The 21305-nt window shown below is 37.5% G+C and overlaps 1 protein-coding gene across 1 annotated transcript in view; it reads left to right on the top strand.

The window, feature by feature from the left end:
- The window catches only part of Inpp4b (inositol polyphosphate-4-phosphatase type II B), a 939536-nt gene that overhangs the window by 872451 nt on the left and 45780 nt on the right, over positions 1-21305 (top strand). The window contains exons 24-25 of the mRNA XM_008843442.3: positions 5383-5495; positions 10024-10178. Coding sequence (XP_008841664.1) covers positions 5383-5495; positions 10024-10178 — 268 coding nt within the window. The remainder of the gene's footprint in view (positions 1-5382; positions 5496-10023; positions 10179-21305) is intronic.

The raw sequence follows: 21305 nt of genomic DNA, 5'->3' as shown, positions 1-21305 counted from the left end.
TCGTGGCCGGATTGATTTTGTCTTCAGGAGTTCCGCAGTGACCGAATTCCAATGTGGATCAGAAGTTTTCAGACTTTCTCCTTAGGTCTGCAATCTTCTAAGAATGCTTTTGGCCTCAGAAACTTGGGTGTTGGACTGACCTGAGAGCCTGGTCATGGCCGCATCACGCAGTGATGCAAAGGCAGATGGGGAGGGAAGAAGCCCCAGGATTTCCCAGGGAGTGGATTCAGTAGTTGGGTTGTACTCGATGCAAAGGATCAGAGAGAGGAAAGGTAAGCCTAGGAGTCCCAGAAAGAGGCTGTCAGCCCCAGAAAGAGGCTGGCGGGTGTTGCAGGACCAGGGAAGTAGAGGGAGGTGAGGGCAGGGCCAGGACTAGAAGCTGTGCTCCTGGGGCCCAAGAAAGGCACTGAGTTGGTCTGGGTGAGAAGGATCAGGAAGCTGTATTGGTTCCCCAGGTGTCTGGGGCCCCAAGACTAGGAATGGTGCAGGGCCCAAACTAGGAGTATAGACCAGCAGGGGGGATGGAAGGATGAATGTGGCTTAGGGAGTCCTGGCACAGAGGGCTGCACTATAGACTTACCCCAAGAGGCCTGAGGATAGTAGTGCAGGCTAGGAGAGTTAGCCAGTGGTGCAAGCCCAGGGAAGCAGAGAGAGGTGTGGGTGGGGCCAGGACCAGAAGCGGTACTCCTGGGGCCCAAGAAAGGGACTGAGTTGGTCTGGGTGAGAAGGATCAGGAAGCAGTATTGGTTCCCCGGGTGTCTGGGGCCCCAAGACTAGGAATGGTGCAGGGCCCAAACTAGGAGTATAGAACGGCGGGGGGGATGGAAGGGTCAGTCAGTAGGATTTTTATCAGGTTGAAAAAATTAGTATAGAAATAGAGTGTTAGTTGGGGCTGGAGAGATGGCTCAGCAGTTAAGAGAACTAGCTACTCTTACAGAAGACCTAGGGTCCATTCCCAGCATCCACATGTCAGCTAACAGCCGTCCATAACTCTAGTTCCAGGGTATCCCACACCCTCCTCTGAACTCTTTGGGCATTGTAGAACATGGGTGTACTTACATTCATGCAGGCAATATACTCAAACAGATAAAATAAAAATAAAAATAAAAAAAGAAATAGGGGGCTGGGATGCAGTTCAGTTGGAGAGCACTTGCTTAGTATATGGAAGGCCCACGATTTGACCTTTAGTATATAAAAAGAAAATAGAGAGAGGGTGGGGAGGGAGGGGAAGGGCAGGGAACTGGAGGGGAGGGGACAGGGACCAAGAAAGGAAGGAGAGTTGAAAGAAGAGGTGGGAGACTGAAAGCAAAGGGGAGGAGAGGGAAGGAAGGGGAGGAGAGGAAGAGCCTGGAAATTTAAAGGCTCTCAGCATGACTTCCTTCTTATTGCAAGCCATGAGGTAAAAGTAGAATTTCAAGAGTCATCAGGCCAATGATGACCACTTGTTTGGCTTACATCTAAGAAACTTACAGTTTGTTTTCAAATGGCTTTATTTTAAAATCTCATATTAGCAATACAATTAAATCGTTTTGATAGGTATTATACTTGGTTCTAGAATCCCATCCATCCAAATATGTTGGTCCATTGTAAAGATGCCAAAGTTGTTTGTACCACCTCCATCTACCTGTAAAGACACAAATACAATATTTGGGGAAATTGCTGTACCCAGATCTGAGAGACTACACTGTAGGCTTTGCTTTTCTTCTATAAACCTTTTGAAAAAAAAAAAATCACACATTGTTTAAATTTACTATAACAAAATAACTCAGATAACCTATTTGTAAAGAGAACGAGTTTAAATCTGATATTCTAGGCTATGATTAGTTGACTTCATTGCTTGGCACCTAGTACAAGACAAAACATCATGGCGTGAGTAAATGTTGGAGAAGAATCATGTTCTGGAAGGAAACAAAAGAAAGGAAAAAGAAGGGGCCCCAGTTCAACAGTGTTCTTTGAGAGTATGCCCAGGTTGACCTAAGCACCTTCCACCAGGCCCATCTTCCACCAGGCCCCACCCTGAAGGTTCTTCTACTTCCCTGCAGCTCCACGTTTTAATATTGAATAGCCTAATATAAATATATGGCTTTGAGAGGACATTCAATATCTTAACTATATTGTGTGTCTTGCACATGAGGTGCCCCCAAATCTGTGCTTTACAACTTTTATATTGACTTTATGTGTTCTTCTATCATTTTGGTGGATTGACACCAGCATTTAAAAATGAAATAGACAAGGCCATGTGCGGTGGGACATAATGGTACACCTTTAATCCCAGCACTTGGATGGGTCTTTGTGAGTTTCAGATAGTATGTGAATTTGAGATAGTCTGTGAGTTTGAGATAGAAAGTTCCAGCCCATCCCAAGCTATATAGTGAAATCCTATATAAATAAATAAATAATATATGAAAAAGGAACAGAACAGAATGCAGTCTGTATACTGAGTAAGTGTTATTTTATGTCTTGTTACAGTGCGGTATGTGTATGTGTGTGCTATGAGAACTTTGTGGGAACTGGCATGAATTTTTAATGGAAATATGCTTGATAATTAAAGACTATATTTAAGGTATAAGATTCAATGGATTAGTATATATATATATATATATAGTGAAGCTATAACCATAATCAAACTATTTATCTGTAGCTTCAATTAGTTATTAATTGAATAGTTATACACTAGTGTTGTGTATATGAACACTTACCATCTATTTCTTTAGAAGATATAAAATATACAATAAGGTATTAGTAATTGCAATCATTGTACATTAGAGTTCTAGAATTTATCTTGCCCTAAATTAAGTTTTCTATTTTATACTTGTTTTGAAATGGTTGAATGACATGGCTTCACAGAGAATCATAGGGACCTTTAATCTAGTTACTTTCTATTGTGATAAGAACACTGATCAAAATCATCTTGGAGAGGAAAGGATACATTTTATCTTATATCTCCCAGGCCATAGTACCTCACTAAGGAAACACAGGGCAGGAACCTAGAGGTAGGAGCTGAAGCACAAACCATGAAGGAATGTTGCTTACTGGCTTGTTCCTCTGGCCCATGCTCTGCCTACTTTCATATATAACACAGGACCATTGGCTCAGGGGGTTGCCCACAAGTGAGCTGGGCCTCCCGCATCCCTCAACAATCAAGAAAATGTCCCACAGATAGGGACACAGGACAATTCAAAGGAGACAGTGCCTCAATTGAGAGTCCCTCCACCCAGATGTGCCAGGATGACAATTGAAGTTACCCAGCACACCTTCAAAATGTGGCTAAACCCCAGCTGAAAACTCACCAATTGCCCTGGAGCACAGACCTCCAAGCATAGCAACCCTAACCTTAGAACCATCCAGTATAGTGACATGTTGCCTAACACACTCCCAGGTTCAATAGCGCTACCTCCTGTGTTCATATCTTGGCTATGTTTGCCCCCTGACCTCGAATGCTTCCAGAAGCCCCAAACTATTCCTCAGACAGATATCCTGTGTACTTCCTATTCTAGAATTTCCCATTCTCCTTTTGTCTTGTCATCTTTGCTGACTTGTCATAGCCACAGTATACTTTTAGATTTTCCTATACTTCATAAGGACTGGAGTATCTGTTCTACCTTAGAGTACAGACTAAAGACAGACCTTTGTATCATAGCCTTTAAACTCTTTCTTTCTCTCATGTGTGTATTCTTTTCTCCAATGCTCTTATAAGGACTTTACTACTTTTGAAGAGTATGTGCTTCTTTTAAAGGATACAAAGACATAGTTGGAAAAGTACATGGCAATGCACAATCAAAGATGACCAGTTAATACATAAATCAGTTTTTTATCTGTCTGTATAAATATATAGAGACAAGACAAGTCAATATGCACATAAATGTCTGTCTCAGAGTTGCCTAATTTGCAATGTGCTATTCTGAGTTAAACTTTCTTTTGGGAATCATCTCTACTAACATAATGATTTGATGTTTTTTCTTCTTTTTTGACAGGGTCTCCCTAGTCCTAGCCCACCTGGAAGTCACTATGTGAACCAGGCTGGCCTCGATCTCACAGAGATCCACCTGCCTCTGCCTCCTGAGGGCTGGGATTAAAGGCACACACCATCACACCTGGAGAAATTTGACTTTTGAAATGTATACTATTTTAGGAATTAATATAGTAGAATCATGAATATACCTCACATAGATATTTTAAATCTCACTTCCTTAAGATATATCAGATATATAGTGGAAGCACTATATTCTGTGCTTATATGATCCCAGGTGATATATGATTGTTCTCAGTGAATATGTCCTTTCTAGCCAATTGCACTCTTTGACACATTGCAAGTATAGTTCATTGAGATACCTTGTCTATTCTCTGGAAAATGTGTCAAAACCTACTCAGATATATTGTTTTTCTAATTAAACATCTGGAAAAAAATTTACAAAGTACAAATACAAATTATCATCACCATGAATTTAAAGTAAATTTGTGTTCATTTTGTAAAAAGAATTGACAATATGTAGTCTGTATCTTCTCCATAAGTGGGTGAACCTGATGAGGTCTTAGCTTTTATATATCTTCTGTTTTTTAGCCTTAGTCAGAGCTCTCAAAAGTCCTCATATCTCAATTCTACACTGCATTTTCATACTACGCATTGTGAACTTTTAGGGACCATTTTTGTCCCCATCACTTGAATCGAGTGTCACTAAGCATTTCCTGTGCTGTCTCCCCTTCCCTGTCGTATCTGTTCTCCTTTACAGCAATGGTTCTCAATCAGTGCGCTTACTTTTCTCTGTAAGAAATGTTTGCCAATGTCCAGATATATTTTGTAAAGATAGAATAGTAAGAGTGCTTCTGGCATCTGAACAGAAGAGCCTACAGATGCAGTTAAATATCTTACAATAGACAGTAGCCTCCCTCTCAAATAAAAGAATTTTATCTGACTGAAAATGTCACTTGCAGCAAAGTGGAGAAAGTTACTGTTTAGAAACAAGACTTAATGGTTTTAACTTGAACTTTCAGATTTCTCTTACCTGAGATATTCAATTTTCTATATGCTCTTTCTTCATCCAGACTAGCCATTTAGTGGCATATATATACATTTTTGGCTTATGTTTGGCTAAAGGGAAGGAAGAGCCATCACTTTCATGAAAACTATTTTCATTGTTTGTAAAAGTGGTTTATGGACAGCTTAATATTACCACAGCTACATGGAATAGAGTTGAAAACTGACATACATGGTGAGATAAAGGATGAAAGCTGGAGGGATTAGCATGATGTTCCTCATACCTGCTTTGCTCCAAGAGATATTTCTTATACTGAATGTTGCATTTGAAGACAGAATGCAAGAAAAGTCCATGCTTAACTTCTTAACACTGTTTCATGTTGATCTCTTTTATTTGTTTCCTTTAGATATTTCACATTTTCAGGAACAAAATGATTTACAAGGATTATTAGACAATCTACATCAAAATATTCAAGTGAAAAAAAGAAAGAATGTAGAAATCATGTGGCTGGCGGCAACGGTACGCACACTTTTGTTAGTCTTATTCCCTGTGTTGTCATAACCAGCAAACACAATGAGTATTTATGATGCAGGATCTATCCCCTGTCCTTTGGTTACTAGATACCAAGATACCATGGTGCATCTTCTAAGGGATGCATTCTTGTCATTTTGTTGGTCATCTTATCAATACACTAGAATAACGGAAAGGGGACAGTTTCCTTCATAATGGAAAAATACCTTCTTTATTGAAAGAGCTTTTGGTTTGCTGTCTCTCTGAGGTCAAAATGAAGGATCTGTAATTTTCTTGATAATGCAGGTCAATGGTCCGTATCAATCAGAAATTTGAATTTCAGCTCTAGAGACATGCAATTCCAGCAGAATGGGGTTGCCAGGTCTCTGACTTACAGCTTCAGTAAGGCTCCTGGACATACTGTTCGGTTAATGAGCTTGTACATGTGTTTGTTAATTTAGATATTGTCATAGAATTTATTACTGATGGATTGCTATGGGGTAATGAGCTGAATTGTGTATGGTTCTCTCTTAATGGAATCCTGAGGGTTGAAGATCTGCCTGTTTCCCTACTCCAGACTTCTATAAGCTTTAGGGAGAAAATCATGCTTGTATTTTTTAAGCTCTTGTCTGGCAACCTTGAGACAGAGCTCATATGAAATTTATGAATTTCATTAAAACTTCAGAACCAAAGATCTTTTCTTTAGAAAAGCATCCTTTCATCAGGAAAGGCACACTGGAAACCTCCATGATGAATGTTAGTCCTGAGATTTCTGCAGTGTCACTCATAATTTGGAGTTCAAACTTATCAAGCTTGTAGCACACTCTATGCTCTATCAATGAGCCTTCACTACCAGTGTTTTGTCTATAAACCAGTATTAGTCTCTTTTAAGAAAAGGGCATGATAATTTACCATGAGACTATATAAGATAATTGACCAGAACCAGACAGAGGAAAGTTTCTTTGGTTTCCTTTCATGCCTTCCTGAAGTATCGGGAAGAGCATCAAAGGTAACATTATGAAACGTTACTTTCAGACAGGCTGTTCACACTGGTCCCATTTAGCACCATACTATATTATGTAAGTCTGTAATAATGCTCCCCTAAGGCAGCTGTTCTTTATTACTTCACAGACCACTGTGGTTGCTAATTCTCACAAAATTTCACAATGGTAGCTCTTGAGTTTGTTTTGTTCTTAACATGAGAACATTATGATAGTCTGATCATTTGCAAGGCCCCTGAACAAGTTCTGAACACATGAATATGGTTTTGTATACATGAGGTAAAATTATCTACAATGATAAAACAATGACAGATAAATGAAAACACAAATACATATTTTCACTTACTATATTTAGTTGTCCAACTTTAATAAATAGTTTCTCCAACAATCCTGTACATTTGTGTACTCTTTTTATGATATATTCCAATCAAATGTGGCTTCTGTGCAACTTGCAATTGATTATATGATCTAGAATTGCTTTAGGCTGATAACACACTTTAAATATCAAATTTATAAACAAAAGTTGTTAGCAATGCTCTTAGAATGAATATGGGAATTACTTTTGACATTTTCAAATTTTCTCCCTTTTCCTGTCTTTATATCTAATAAAATGCTGCTTCTGTTAAAGTTTCAAATTCTAATAAAAATGCACAAAACTTTTTTTCTTGATTTAGTTTAAATGATAAAAATGAGAAATTTAAAAGCCATGCTAATGAAGTATGCTAAATCAACTTGGCAGTTCAAGAGTTTTCAAGATACAGAAATCAAAACTTCACTTGCCTACTGGGGTGAAATTGTCCCACTACCACTTGATTTAAAATGTGGAACGCTAAATAATCCAAGCAGTAGAGGTATATATTATAGTAGAAATGCATTTAAAAAAATATTAATCCCTTTTAAATATTATATCTTGAAAATGTCCATTAAGGTCTATTTTATTACTGTGAATATAGTTAGCTCTTAAAAACGTGAAATGCAATTTGTTTGAAGAGATTAAAACATTCTAAGGGTAAAAATATTATATGGAAAATCATGCTCTCCTATTTCTATAGATGCTTTCATTAGAAATAAACGGTACTGAAGATTTGAATTAATAGGGACATAATTCTACATTTCAGTGTCACATCACAATTAAAATACAGTGAAAAGTCCTTAATAAAAACTGTTTTAATATTTCTTCTCAAAGCAGACACTTTTCAGATCTTGTTTATGGATAATAAAGTGGAAGCTTAAAGTATCATATTAATTTTACCTTAAATGCGTATTGATTAGCATTGCTGATGCTTCAACTTATTATTGGTATCTCATATCAAAAGTCTTTCATGAAATGGAAGAACAGGGAAGAGAGTAATTCACCTATTAATCATAAGGCAATGGGAAAGAGGATATTGTTGATCAGAGGCTCTTCTCTCACTTAAATTATATTAACAAGAATTAGAAGAAAACACAGAAGTACAGACACTAAAACATGGTATTTGGGCTTAAGTAGACCAATTTACAGTCGGGTTCTGCTCTGTTCCATATAAATTACCTAGTTTACATAAACTTCAGTTTTGTTATCTGTAAAATGAGTCTATTTATGGCTTCCTTTAGGGTTCATATAAAGTTCATAAGGAAATCAAGTTTACATGCAATTTCATACGGCACTTCTGAGTACACTATTCTATGCAGTAACTGGTGGCCAATTCAGTGTTTCCAGTGTGTTTCATTTATCTTCTATAGGTTTTTTTTCTTTGATTTTTTTGAGACAGGGTCTCCCTGTAGCCCCAGCTGAGATGGATTTGCTATGGACACCAGGCTGGCCTCAAACTCACAGAGATCTGCCTGTCTCTGCCTCCTGAGTGCTAAGATTAAAGGCATGTGCCACCACGCCCGACCTCTTCTATAGGTATTTGAAATACAAGTTCAATTTAGCAAATGTTTCCTTTTTAAAATATTACAATGATGAACATTATATGCACCAAACTCCGGTGCATCCAATTTCATAAAAACAATGCTATAGGACTTTAAAACACGGATTAATCCCAGCTCAGTAATAGTTGGTGACATCAATAACAACTATCACCAATAGGCAGGTCAACTGGACAAAGAATAAACAAAGAGACATCTGAATTAAATGACATCATTCATCAAATGGACCTAACAGTCATCTGCTGAATATTTCACCCAAACACCAAGGAATACACTTTCTATGCAACAGCCTATGGAAGTTTCCCTAAAATTAACCACATACTGCTACATAACAGAAACCTCAACAAATTCAAAAAACAAATAATTCTATGCATTGTATCAGACCACAGCATAATAAAGCTTATAATCAACAGAAAAGAAGCTCTAGTAACTACATGAACATATGAAGATTAAACAACACACTCCTGAATGATGAATGGGTCAAAGAAGAAATTAATAAAGAAAAAAAAGCATTCCAGGAACTAAATGAAATGAAAATGAATATACAGCACAACAAACCTCTCGGACATTTTAAAAGCAGTCATAAGAGGAAACTAGCTCCAAGTGTCTACATTAAAAAATAAAATCAGAACAAGGACACATAAATGACAGTACAGTTTGACTCTGGAAAGGTAAGAACAAACCAAGCCAAACCTAGGAGGTGAGCAGAAGTAACAAAAATCGGAGCAGAAATTAATGAAATAGAAACAAATGAAACAATACAAAGAATCTAAGAGTTGGTTCTTTTTAAAGATTAACAAGATAGACAGACCCTTAGCCCAGTTAAACAAAAGAAAGAGCAAATCCAAATCAACAAAATCAGAAAAGAAAGAGGAAGCATCGCAACAGACAGACAGACAGACAGACACACACACACACACACACACACACACACAAATCTAGAACATCATAAGGGAATACTTTAAAAACCTATACTCTATTAAATTTAAAAATCTGAAAGAAATGGATAAATATGCTAAATTCATGGAAACATCCAAAGCTAAATCAAGATGAGATTTACAGCTTAAACAGACCCCTAACAAATGATGAAATTGAAACAGCAATGCAAAACTTCACAATTAAAAAAGGCCCACGCCCAGGCCCAGACGAATTCACAGGAAAATTCTACCATACAGTCAAAAAAGATTTACAACCAATACTTCTTAAATTATTTGTAAAGATAGAACCAGAGGGAGAACTCTCAAAATCCTTCTATGAAGCCACTATCACTCTACTACCAAAACCACGTAAAGACAAACAAAAAAGAAAACTCTAGTCCCATAACCATAATGAACATAAATGCAAAAATTCTCAACACAACACTCAGTTTTCTTCATTTTTAATGGACTTGTGATGCTGATTTGTGATCAACATCTATGCAAATCAGGCACATCAGGTACCACTGCCTCCCTCGTCTACTGGGGCTATCACATCCTAGTCTTGATAGTCCCATACTTCCTACATAAAAAGATAAATAAGTTCGCTCTAGCCCTCTGGCTTTAGGAGTGAGAAGGTGATATATTCACATTTGCTAGGGTAGAAACACTTGGCTTCCACAGATAACCTGTTTTCATATGTGTCTACAGATTTGTCGAAAACTCAATGGTATTCGTTTCACCTGCTGTAAAAGTGCCAAAGACAGGACATCAATGTCGGTGACACTGGAACAATGCTCCATCCTGAGAGATGAGCACCAACTCCACAAAGATTTTTTCATCCGCGCACTGGACTGTATGAGAAGGTATCACACATATCTTAAGATCTATTTTAGGTTAAGGTCACTTTTGCTATTTTTAAAACACGTACCATATTAGAGGACCAAGCATTTCATTGTATCTCCATGTTTTTAATTTTAAGCATCCCTACTACTGACTTTAGCAATAAAAGAATATTTGGCCATGAATTTATTTGATCAAATGTTTGGAAAACAATTTCATTGCCTCTTTAACATGAGTTAAAAGGCACTGCACATTTCATATGCAACCCTTGAGGAAGATATCGTCTTGACATGTTTTATCAGTATATACAAAGTAAAACTAAGTAAATAACCAAACAAAGTATTTCCAGATTTCAGCTGATTATCCTACCATGGCTAGCTGGATCTCTTAGTTGGTAATCGTCTCCCTAAAATCATTTGGACGGCATCCATCAAAAAGCTGAAGTGACTGATACTTTTCAGAACTGATATAGTAGCTCTGCCAACATTTAAAATGTTATGCCCCAAGGCACATGTCTTCATTTATTCCCACAGTAATTAAATCTGAACTCTAAGCTATACTGGAAAGGAGAAAGTGCCTCATTCACAATGTCTATCAGTAAGGACACGTGTTAATTTGAAAGTGAAGCTACAAAAAATAGCTCAGACACACACAGGGAAGCAAGGAACAGGCTGCTGGGTTCCATGGAAGGCTGCTTCTGCCACTTCCTGCCTGATGCCATTAGTAGCTACGCTCTTCCTTTCATGGCTAAGACATTCAGTAGAGGCAGGGGTGTTTGCCTGCTTGCTGTTGCTGCAATCCTGAGTTTTCCCGCTAATGAGAGGCCTCTTTTATTCTACACCGTTTCATGTCTCCTGGCATTTTCATTGTTCTGTGGTGTTCTTGTCATCATTTTCTGATAACCATTTCAGGATGTTTTAGAAGCCTGACATGAGCATCTCAGCCATATAAAAGATGCTTTATTCCTATAAAACTTTGTTCAAAAGTCATTTCTCAGCACTAATAGGGAGAATTCTGAATGTGAGTATGAAATCCAATGTGCAGAGGAAGAACACAGATGTCACTATGGATACCACAGCAGAGCATCAGGAGGATGGAGGGAACACAGTATATAGGCCATGGGTACCACAAAGCTAAAATTATTTAGCTAATAGATAATCTGGAGGGTGAAGAGAGACCCTTAAACTAGAAAGAAATTAAACAGGTAAATAGAGGACATATGTTCATATGCATGCTAAACAATAAAAATGCATATTTTCAAAAATATTTTATTTTTTTATTTTATGTGTAGAGTGTATTGCATGTAGGTAGGTGTACCTGTGTCCTGCAGTGCACACAGAGGTCAGAAGAGAGCATCAGATCCCCTGGAACTGGAATTACTGACAGCTGTTAGCCTTTATGTGAGTGCTGGGGATCGAACCCAGGTCCTTCACAAGAGCAGCCAGTGCTCTTAACTGCTGAGCCATCTCTCCAGCCCCCAAATAAATATTTTTGTATTGCATGGAATTCTTCACAATTAATCTTGTATAGGTAACACATTTTCTTATGCCATAATTCTTACAGGAGTTGGCTTTTTAGAATTTTTTTAAAACTAAGTAGCTAGAGATTTAACCTAAAAACAATAATGTGTTTAAGTCCCATATTCTCATCACTCAGTAATGTTTTGGTTTTAAGTTCTTTTTTTCCCCTAAATATCAAATTGGCAAGGTTTGTCCTTAAGTTTTGAATATATAAAATGATTATTTGGAGTGTGAGGATTTCTTTGTATGTGAGTATATGTGTACATGTGTTTTAAGAAAATAATGAATGTTTGATTTTTAGAATATTTTCTTGCTTTTATGTCCTTTGAGCATTTATTCTTAAAGTCAAACTTGTAGGTTCCTATCCTCTGTCAGTATAGCACAGAAGGGGAGGAGCTAGGCTTGGAGCCAGTTGACCTAAGTTTCAACCCAGGATGTGCCACTTTCTAGCCAGGAACAAGTTAATGTCACTGTCATTTTGTGCTTTAGGCAAGTCATTTAACCCCCTGGTGCCTCAGTTTCTTCATCTACAAAATAATCATGATAGCAATAGTCATTTCTTCGGCATGTAATGAATATTCAGTTGATAAATGCAAAGGGATTAGAACAATGTTCTATACAGTTAATATCTATTAAATAAAAAATGACAAAACTTATAATTTTGGTATCCTTATCTTCCAGGTTCAATAAAATCTACCTGAAAATAAACTTTGTGATATTATGTTTGTGAATATATTAGAATTTAGATTTGACTCTAATATTTTGCATTAAAATGAGGTGTATTTTACCTATTTAAGAAATCAAATCAAACTGTTAAAAAGTACATGTGTTTACAAATGCCATGCTAATTATGGAAGTATAACATTAACATAGCCTGGAAAGGTTTATTTTGGACATTTTTTGGTATTAATATATATATTATTATATGCCTTTACAAATAATCACGAAATTTGGTCTCAAAATGTCACCTTGAAAATTATTCTTATAAATAATGGATCTGAAGTCAAAGGTATTTTGGTAGTAAGCACTCAGAAAATATTGGCAGCAACAAACATCTCCTATTTATATTTCAATCTAGTTTCTTTTCCTTTGCACCAAGTGATATGAAATAGTATCATCTGAAGTTATTTGATTATGTATTTATCTACTATAAACCTGTTACTTAAAATATAAATCATGCAAAAGAATGTACTTTTAGAAATTCAAGCGTCAGTGTAAACCGAGAGTTATCTGCCCCCATTCCAAATCTGTGAATAGTCAAAGATAATGATAGAATATTGACTCTTTCATTTCAACCTCATTTGTTATGTTTACCATTACTTACAGACATGGTGTATAGTGTCTACTCCCAAGCTTAAAATAACTACAGTGATTAGAAAAGTTAAGAAAAAATCCATTTGGGAATTTATTCTGTTACTGGGGAGATAGCTCTGTTGTTAAAGTGTTTGCCTTAATAGCATAAGGACTCTAAATTCATCCCCAAAATACACATAGAGATATTCAGTGTGGTGATGCATGCCTGTAATCTCAGCACTGGGAGTAGAGACAATATCAAGAGACTTGTTGTCCAGCTAGTGTCGGCAGAGGCAGGCAGATCTCTGTGAGTTCTAGGCCAGCTGGGGCTACAGGGAGACCTTGTCTCCAAAAGAACAAAAAACAAAAAAAAAAAAAAAAAAAAAAAACAAAAGAATTCATTTGTAATCTTCTGCTTTTCATAACCATGTAGTAACTGTTTCCGATTTTTAAAGTATGTTTACTCTCTTAGGCTAGTCTTAAGACAGTGTAGACATGCGGCTTCTTGCACTTGCTAAAGATGGCACGTTCCAAAGCTGGATCCCACCACGAGTACTTCCTTGACAGAACTTCTCCGAGAGGCCTGCATGGAGCAGGACATCAAGCACACACAGAAGATAGTCTTTTTCCCACAGACAGTGGTTCCTTGGGAATAAGATGGCCTCAAGTTGTTGGCTGACTTACTTAATTATCAGGGTCCTGAATGGCATTTGTTTTGTTTTGTTTTGTTTTGTTTTGTTTTGTTTTGTTTTGTTTTGTTTTGTTTTTGAGACAGGGTCTCCCTGTAGCCCCAGCTGTCCTGGAACTCACTATGTAGACCAGGCTGGCCCCAAACTCACAAAGATCCGCCTGCCTCTGCCTCCTAAATGCTGGGATTAAAGGCATACAGTACCACTCCCAGAATATGTCTTTAAATATTATCTGGTTTCTCAGTTGGCAGAGACAAAGAGGTTTTTTTAGCACCTAACTCCATGGTTTGAAAAGACTTACTCTCTAGATATTGACTTTGAAATGAATACAAACTGTTTTAGAAGGTTATTAAATTACTTTGGTTTAGTTTCATTTGGTTTATATTTGAACAGCTCTGAGGTGAATGTAATCTTTCATATCTTTTAAGAAAGTAATAGTCTAGAACAACCTTTCATAAAACAAGATCAATGTTTAAAAATTTAAATTTATTATTTTAATTATTATGTGTTTGTATGTGTGCACAGATGTGCCATTGTGTGTTTGTGGAGGTCAGAATACAATATTTGAGAATCGATTGTCTTCTTCTATCATATGGGTCCTAGGGATCAAACTCAAGTTGTCAGGCTTATGGCGAGCAGCTTTGTCCTCTATACTATCTCCTTAGGCCCTGAGTTTTAATTTTATTACATTGTTTTAACTTACTGTAGTTTTGAATTTTAGTTAACATCAATTGCAGATTGTTTTGTCTTTGAATCATTCTAACCACCTCACAGACAGAGTTTCTCAAAAGTTAAGACTATCATATTCCTTATACTTTATGTATCTACATTATTTTCTTCTGAAACATCAATCTTTGTAATATATTGAAATTATTTGCAGATAACAACAACTTGTAGGTAAAAAGAAATAACTAATGCTTCCCTACCTGTTGGTGGCGCTTGGTCACTTTGGGGTCTCTATGACCCAGAAAAATGCCTCATGATTTAAGCTATCCATAAATGCTTAAGAAGTGAATAAGTGACTGAAGAAAATAGGTTTGTAAAATTTCTATTCAAGTCTACTAGGCAGTTTTCTGCATATCTAGGTATTTGCAATTTAGCATGGGAAACTATTGCTTAATTTTGACATATCTATAAGCAGCCATGCCAGAAGATGAGAGTAAAAGAGAGATTTAATTCAAATTCCAAAATAAATGGGCCATGAACAACCTTAACTCACAGACTAACTCCACACTAAGTCCAGTTTTTAAGAATTTCAGATTTCTTCCTTTTTGATATGTTCAATATAGATAGACTGCAGTTTAGGATGGATATTGTCTTTTGACTTTATGATGTATGTATATGTTCAATAGAAAGTGTACTTTGAGTTTTGAGATTTGACTTCTCTCACTCTCTGTTTGTGGTGCATTATTCATTTGTGATGCTGGTGGTAGCAGTGTGCCACAGTTCCCAGTCAGTCACACCAAGGGAATGCGATACCATGTGGTGATGTGTTACTAGGATGTGATGATCATAGTTTAGGTGCGTCAAATGCACATTCTTTTTCTTGCATTCTCACCTCACAGTGGCTTTGTTGGAGCTGGGACCCTGAAGCCTAGGGGCACCTTCATGGCTCTCATTGTTTTCACACTCACAACATATGCTATATTTGAATGAGATGGTGGATTTCAATCACCTTTTCATATTTAAAAAGTGAGCAAGGTGTCTGAGTGGGTCCAACTCAGTCAGGATCTCTTAGCAATGATTATACATTACAGAGCAATTATTATCGATTCTTACTCTCCACTCCCATCAGAGGATATTAAATGGTCAGAGTCCCTGCAGGTTGGTCCCTGGAATAGGACCAGGGGGGAGAACCACTTGACTAAGTCTGTCTCATTCAAACCATTTTTGATTTAAATCAATGATGAATTTCTATTGTTTTCTCAAAGTCCCAGTAACAGCAAAATTCTTCCTAAGCTGCAGCATAATTTTACACAATGTGGATTCCCAATAGGCAGGATACTGTTTGTTGGGTTTATAGCCTTGAAGATTTTTAAAAGAAGAAGGAAGAAAATCTCAGTTTTCAGATACACAATCTTCACAGTGTCCCCAGAGCCATCTTGTCTCTGCATTTTGCAAAAGTCTAAACCTACCTTTGATTAACAGATAATATAGATCATACTTTTTTGAAAAAGGAGATAAATTTGGCTGGATTTCAAAAGTTCCGTGTTTTAACCCAGTGTATTAGGAAATGTAATTGCCACTGTAAAATAAATTCAAACAAAATGCCATTGGACAGTTGTTTCCCTAAACAAGAACCTGGAGATTAAGTGTGTGTACAGTAGAATTTTTTTCTTAGTTATCTGTCCTTTATCCTGAGTTACTCTCAGAAATGTCATTTTGTGATGGCTTTTGAAATTAAAATAATTTTTATGCTATTTTATCCAGGTCTAGATTAAGTTTCTGTATCCACTTAGCACTTTTGAGGGTCATGGATGTAATTATTATTTTTTAAATATATATTTGCTTCAAAAGAGAAAGACTTAAGGCTCATAAGTGTTATTGGATTTTTGGAATGTTTTCATTTTTGTGTGTGTTTGTGTGTGTAGTGTGTGTATGAATGTATCTGTGCATGCTGACTCATGTATGTGTAGATGCATTCATGTGGAGGTCAGAGATTGCCATTAGGTTTCTTCTATTACTTCTCTATATTGTGTTTTTTTTAAAGATAGGGTCTCTCACTAAACCTGATGACAGGCATAATCCCAGAGGGGCTGACTATCAAAGTCATGAGGAAGGAAGTTCATTTTGGTTCATGGATTCAAAAGCCCCAGTCCGTTGTCACTTGGTTCCTTTGCTTTGGCCCTATGTAGTGAGGTGATGTATCATGACTAGAGCTTGCACTGGACATGGCTGCTCGCTACATGGTAATTAAGTAGCTATGAGACACAGGAAGGGATCAGATCTATTATCAAGGACAGATTCCACCTTCCAATAACACTGCAGATGGGTAACAAGGCCATGATAGAAAAGCCTGCAGAAGCCACTCCAGATCCCATTTATAGCATCCTCTCCCTTGTCTCCAAAGACTCAGTGTCCATCTTTAAACACAAACTTCTTTTACTCCATCACCTAGAGTCTCTGAAGAATAACAGTTCAACTTGACTCAAAAATCTAAGCTGAATCTTTTCTGAGACTCAGGGTCAACTCTGTGTGAACTCCTGTAAAAACTGAAAAGGAAGGTCACACTTGCAAGATTCAGTGCAACAAAGTTAAACATTCTCATTCCAAAGAGGAGGAATAGGAAAATCGTAAGAGCAGGAATCAGACCACAGCAAGCTCACAGGCCAACTGGGCAAATATTATATCTGTTAGCTCCGTGGTTTGTATCCAGGGTGTCATCATGAGCTGAAAAGGACTTGGACAGCCTGGCACATACAGTGTTGCCAGCTGTACTCCTGACCTCCTTGTTGGGCTGGTTCTGATCTCTGCTTGAAGCTTCCCACAGTACACACGTCACGTTACTGGCATGTCTAACTGCCTGAGGTCTCCATTGCACCTTTGTCTTTATTGAATAGTCTCACTTTCACCCTCTCATGAGCCACCGGTAGAACCTCAGTGCTACTACACATGGTCTGGCCTCACAGGCGTTGCTTTAAAATCTCGGTGGATGCCCATATGACCCAACAACTCTTAAATTTTACCTCCCTGTAAAGCCTATACCATATGATCAATGCCACCCACATGGATTGAACCAGGCCTGGTATCTTTGAACTTACTCTCACCAAAGTCTTGGAGCATGAAGTATTCCAGTAAAACAAGGTGGTCTGTAGTCTAATACTCAACAGACACCTCATTTCCATCTGAAATCTCATCAACATAACCTTTACATCCTGCCTTTCTATTAGAATTCTAGTCTTTCAAGCTCTGCTAGAATTACTTTCTAATTTCTGTTTATATCATTCAAGGTTTTATCTAATCTGACTCTCCAAAATTTTCCAAATTTACCCACAAACAACTCCAGTCTCGTAAATCACATTGATGCACATGGTCACAGCAACAACCGCACTTCCTGGTACAAATTTTCTCTTGTTCAGCCTCTCACCACTGTGGCAAAACTACCTGAGATACTTCATAAAGGAGATGGCATATCTGGATCATGGATTTCGAGGTCAATGGATCCCATGCTTCTGGTATAGGGCACAAAATATATTTCAGAGGAGGATGTGGCAGAAGAAAGCTATATATTTCATGACTGCTCAGAAAAAGAAAGATAAGGTATAGGGATCTCAGCATCTTCTCCAAGGGCATGGCAACAGGCCCTGCCTTCCTTGTACGAGTCCCCTACATACCTGAGAGACCCAGGTTTTATTTGTTACATGAGCTTTAGAAGAATAGTTCAGATCTAAACTATAGTTCTTACTAATTAAGGAAATAACTGAGTATATAATAATAATTTCAGTTAATAGTGAGAACATAATGTGCACTAAGAATGATGTTAAATATTTTTGCTTGTTTGTTTGTTTTTTTATGAAAGTGTCTCCCTAGAGCCACGGTTGGCCTAGAACTCCCAATATAGAGCAGGCTATCGTGGATTGCACAGAGTTCCACCTGTCCTTGCCTCCAGAGTGCTGGGACTAAAAGTGTGCACCACCACATCTGGTTTATACATTCCAAATAGATAAAGCATGTGAATCTGCACGCATACATGATAAATTAGGTCATACTCATACCACGATTAGTTCTTAGAATTTTTTAGATGACAGAGGGAAACACAGTAGCTTAGAGCAAGGATTCCTGGAGGAGAAAAAATTTGAATTTTGTTTTATAGATTTAAGAAAATACCAAGAAGTGTCTCAGAAACCCTGAAATTGCACTAAGTAGTCAAGACTAAAACTAGTACTAATCCATTCATCACATTTTTAAGTGCTTTATTTACCTAAATGGTATAACAGCATTGACACTTTGAAGACTTATTTTCTAAATGTGTTTATAAATATAAAGCCTAAGTTTCTATTTTTAATTTCTGTATGATACTCCTCACATGACTAGGTAACAATTTGTCTTTTTCCATAGAAAATTTTAGGTTGTTTATGCTAGTCTATTATTAAAAATAGTGGTATACGAGACATCATTAAATGAATGTGAGACTATTCACGGTATATAAGTCCATTAATATAATAGAATGACAGGTATTTATATTTCCAATTTTACTAGGTGCTACCAAGTCACTTTCTAAAATAGCTAAACTAATTTATAGTATACAAGTTACATGCACAGACATATCCATTACATAAGTCCCAAGTTTTGACTATAAGAATTTTGGGAGAAACATGATATTTTGATTTATCTATTTACAATAGTATATCTGAGGGTGAAAATTTGTCTGGCAATCCAAATTTCTACCTCCAGTTTCTCATTATTAATGTTCTGTATATGGGGATTTTGTGAATACTTAAAAGTTAAGAAATGATTCCAGTATTTATAAACCTCTGGCCTTTTGTGTATGTCAAGTTACAGAAGAGGGTCCCAGCAGTGTATACACACACACACACACACACACACACACACACATATATATTGGTTTCACTTTTTAAAACATGAAAGAACAGTGGAATACGACGAGAGCCTCCCTTGGGCTTAGACAGAGAAATACAGAGTGTGTTGACAAGAGCTTGTGGCAGGATAGAGGGATTTGTAAAAGCCCTGGGGTGGGAGGAGCAGAGCTGTATTTTCAACAAGGGAAAGAAACTTCCAGCAGAGAGATAAACAAACACTGCGGTCCAGGAGAGAGGTGATTGGCACCTCAGCTCCTGGAAAATAAGGTGTAGCAGAAATGAGTCAGAGAAAAGGCTCATTCTCATTAAGGCAGTGAAGTGGAGCAGCTTGGAACTGAATGGTATTTCCAATAAAGCAAACTGAAGGATATTTCCAACATGGCGGCCCCTGGAAAATCTGTGCGTTCCCTTAAAGATTATGACAAAAATGATCCCAGATCTCATTCATTTAGCCACCTAATGATATCTTTTTTGAGGAAACGTCTACTGTATCCAAGGCCTGCCTCAAGCCAAGGATGACTTTAAATTCTGTTCCCTCTGCCTCCACCTCCCAAATACTGGTATTGCTGGTCTGGACCAGCGCAGCAGCTTTATGTGGTGCTGGGAATCAAACCTAGATCTTCTCACATGCTATGCAAGCCCTTTACCAACCAAGTCACAATCCCGGGTTCCATTAATGATTTCTTTCTACAAGCAATCCTTGAGCCTTGGCCAGTAATTTATATATTCTGTGTGATGTGTGATATGTTTCTATAATTCATGTACACACACACACACACACACATCCAAGATAATTCAATCAGTATTCTATCAATGTACGAACTAAAAATTCTTGCCCTCCATCGAACTGCCTTTAATGAATCCTAATAGTACCCCTGCCCTCCTAACTTGAATTCTGACTGAGATACTCCAGTTTTTAGTCCAGTAGAACATGCAAGAAGTCTTTACAAGCCAATGACTAGTGAAAATTGGACAAGGAGAAATGTGTTTATAGAAAGTCAGCCAAAATACTGCAAGCTTTTCTCCCAAATGGAAGATCACAGATGCTAGAGAGGTTCAGATGTCTAGCTTAATATATTTGTGCCCACAGGATCATGGCCGAAAGCCCCATGTAATTATGCACAATTATACCCCATTCTCTGCCGTTCAGTGAGCTCTCCTAAATTCACATGAGTGTGAATGACATCATTATAGGGATCAAGAATATAATTTATAAAGCGTATCATTTGCAAAATTGGTAGTTTGTTAGCTGTAACAAATCACATGACATTTCTCCTGCATCACAGCATTGTTTGTGGGGGATCACTGCTCAGCATACATATAAACTCTCATAATGAAGTTAATGCTACAGACAGCAATATGCCTCAGTATGGAACTTGAAGTAAGCACAGAACAGTGGATAGGAGGTAGGCCTTTGGAGTTACATTGTCAAGTTTGCTCATCTAACAATGGGAGTCAAATTCTAAAACCCTTCTATGTTTATGTATGAAAATGAGGATATATATTGAATCCAGACTGGTAAACATGTGACAGAGTTGAGCTCTTTATTTTTGAGCTCACAGCTTCCTCATCTCAGCATCCAGTGTTCTCAGAAAGATAGCGTGAGGATTAAAAGAAATAAAGATCTTTGAAGCACTTACCGTAGTTCTTGTTACACATAACACACGAGCGAACATTAAATGCTGCTGCGCTGTTTCTGGTGCTGTGTAGTCATGAGTATTTTTGCTATTACTGCTATAAGCTGCTTCTTTGTCAGACTACCTCTCCACAGAAGTATTTTTACTAAACTATGGATGGGAGTGATGCCCTCAAACTATGCTACTGAGGGAACTAAAGGAAAAACGTTTATATTTATTTAGAATTTTCTTCTTTGTGTGTGTGTGTGTGTGTGTGTGTGTATGTGTGTGTGCATGTGTGTGTATGAACATGGTACAGTATGTGTGTGGTGCTCAGAGAACAGCTTTTTGGGGACTCAGCTTGATCTTTCCATCTTGTTTTGAAGCAAGGTCTCTCTTGTTTGTACTGTACCTCTGTATACTCCAGGGTGGCTAGTCTGCACATTGATGGGGACTGTGCTGTACCTCCTATCATACCATAGGACCACCAGG

The sequence above is a fragment of the Nannospalax galili genome, unplaced genomic scaffold (genome assembly GCF_000622305.1).
Source record: "Nannospalax galili isolate Female #2095 unplaced genomic scaffold, S.galili_v1.0 scaffold359, whole genome shotgun sequence".
Lineage (NCBI taxonomy): Eukaryota > Metazoa > Chordata > Mammalia > Rodentia > Spalacidae > Nannospalax > Nannospalax galili.
The sequence above is the reverse complement of the archived record's forward strand: the minus strand, read 5'-3'. Positions and strand labels throughout refer to the sequence as shown.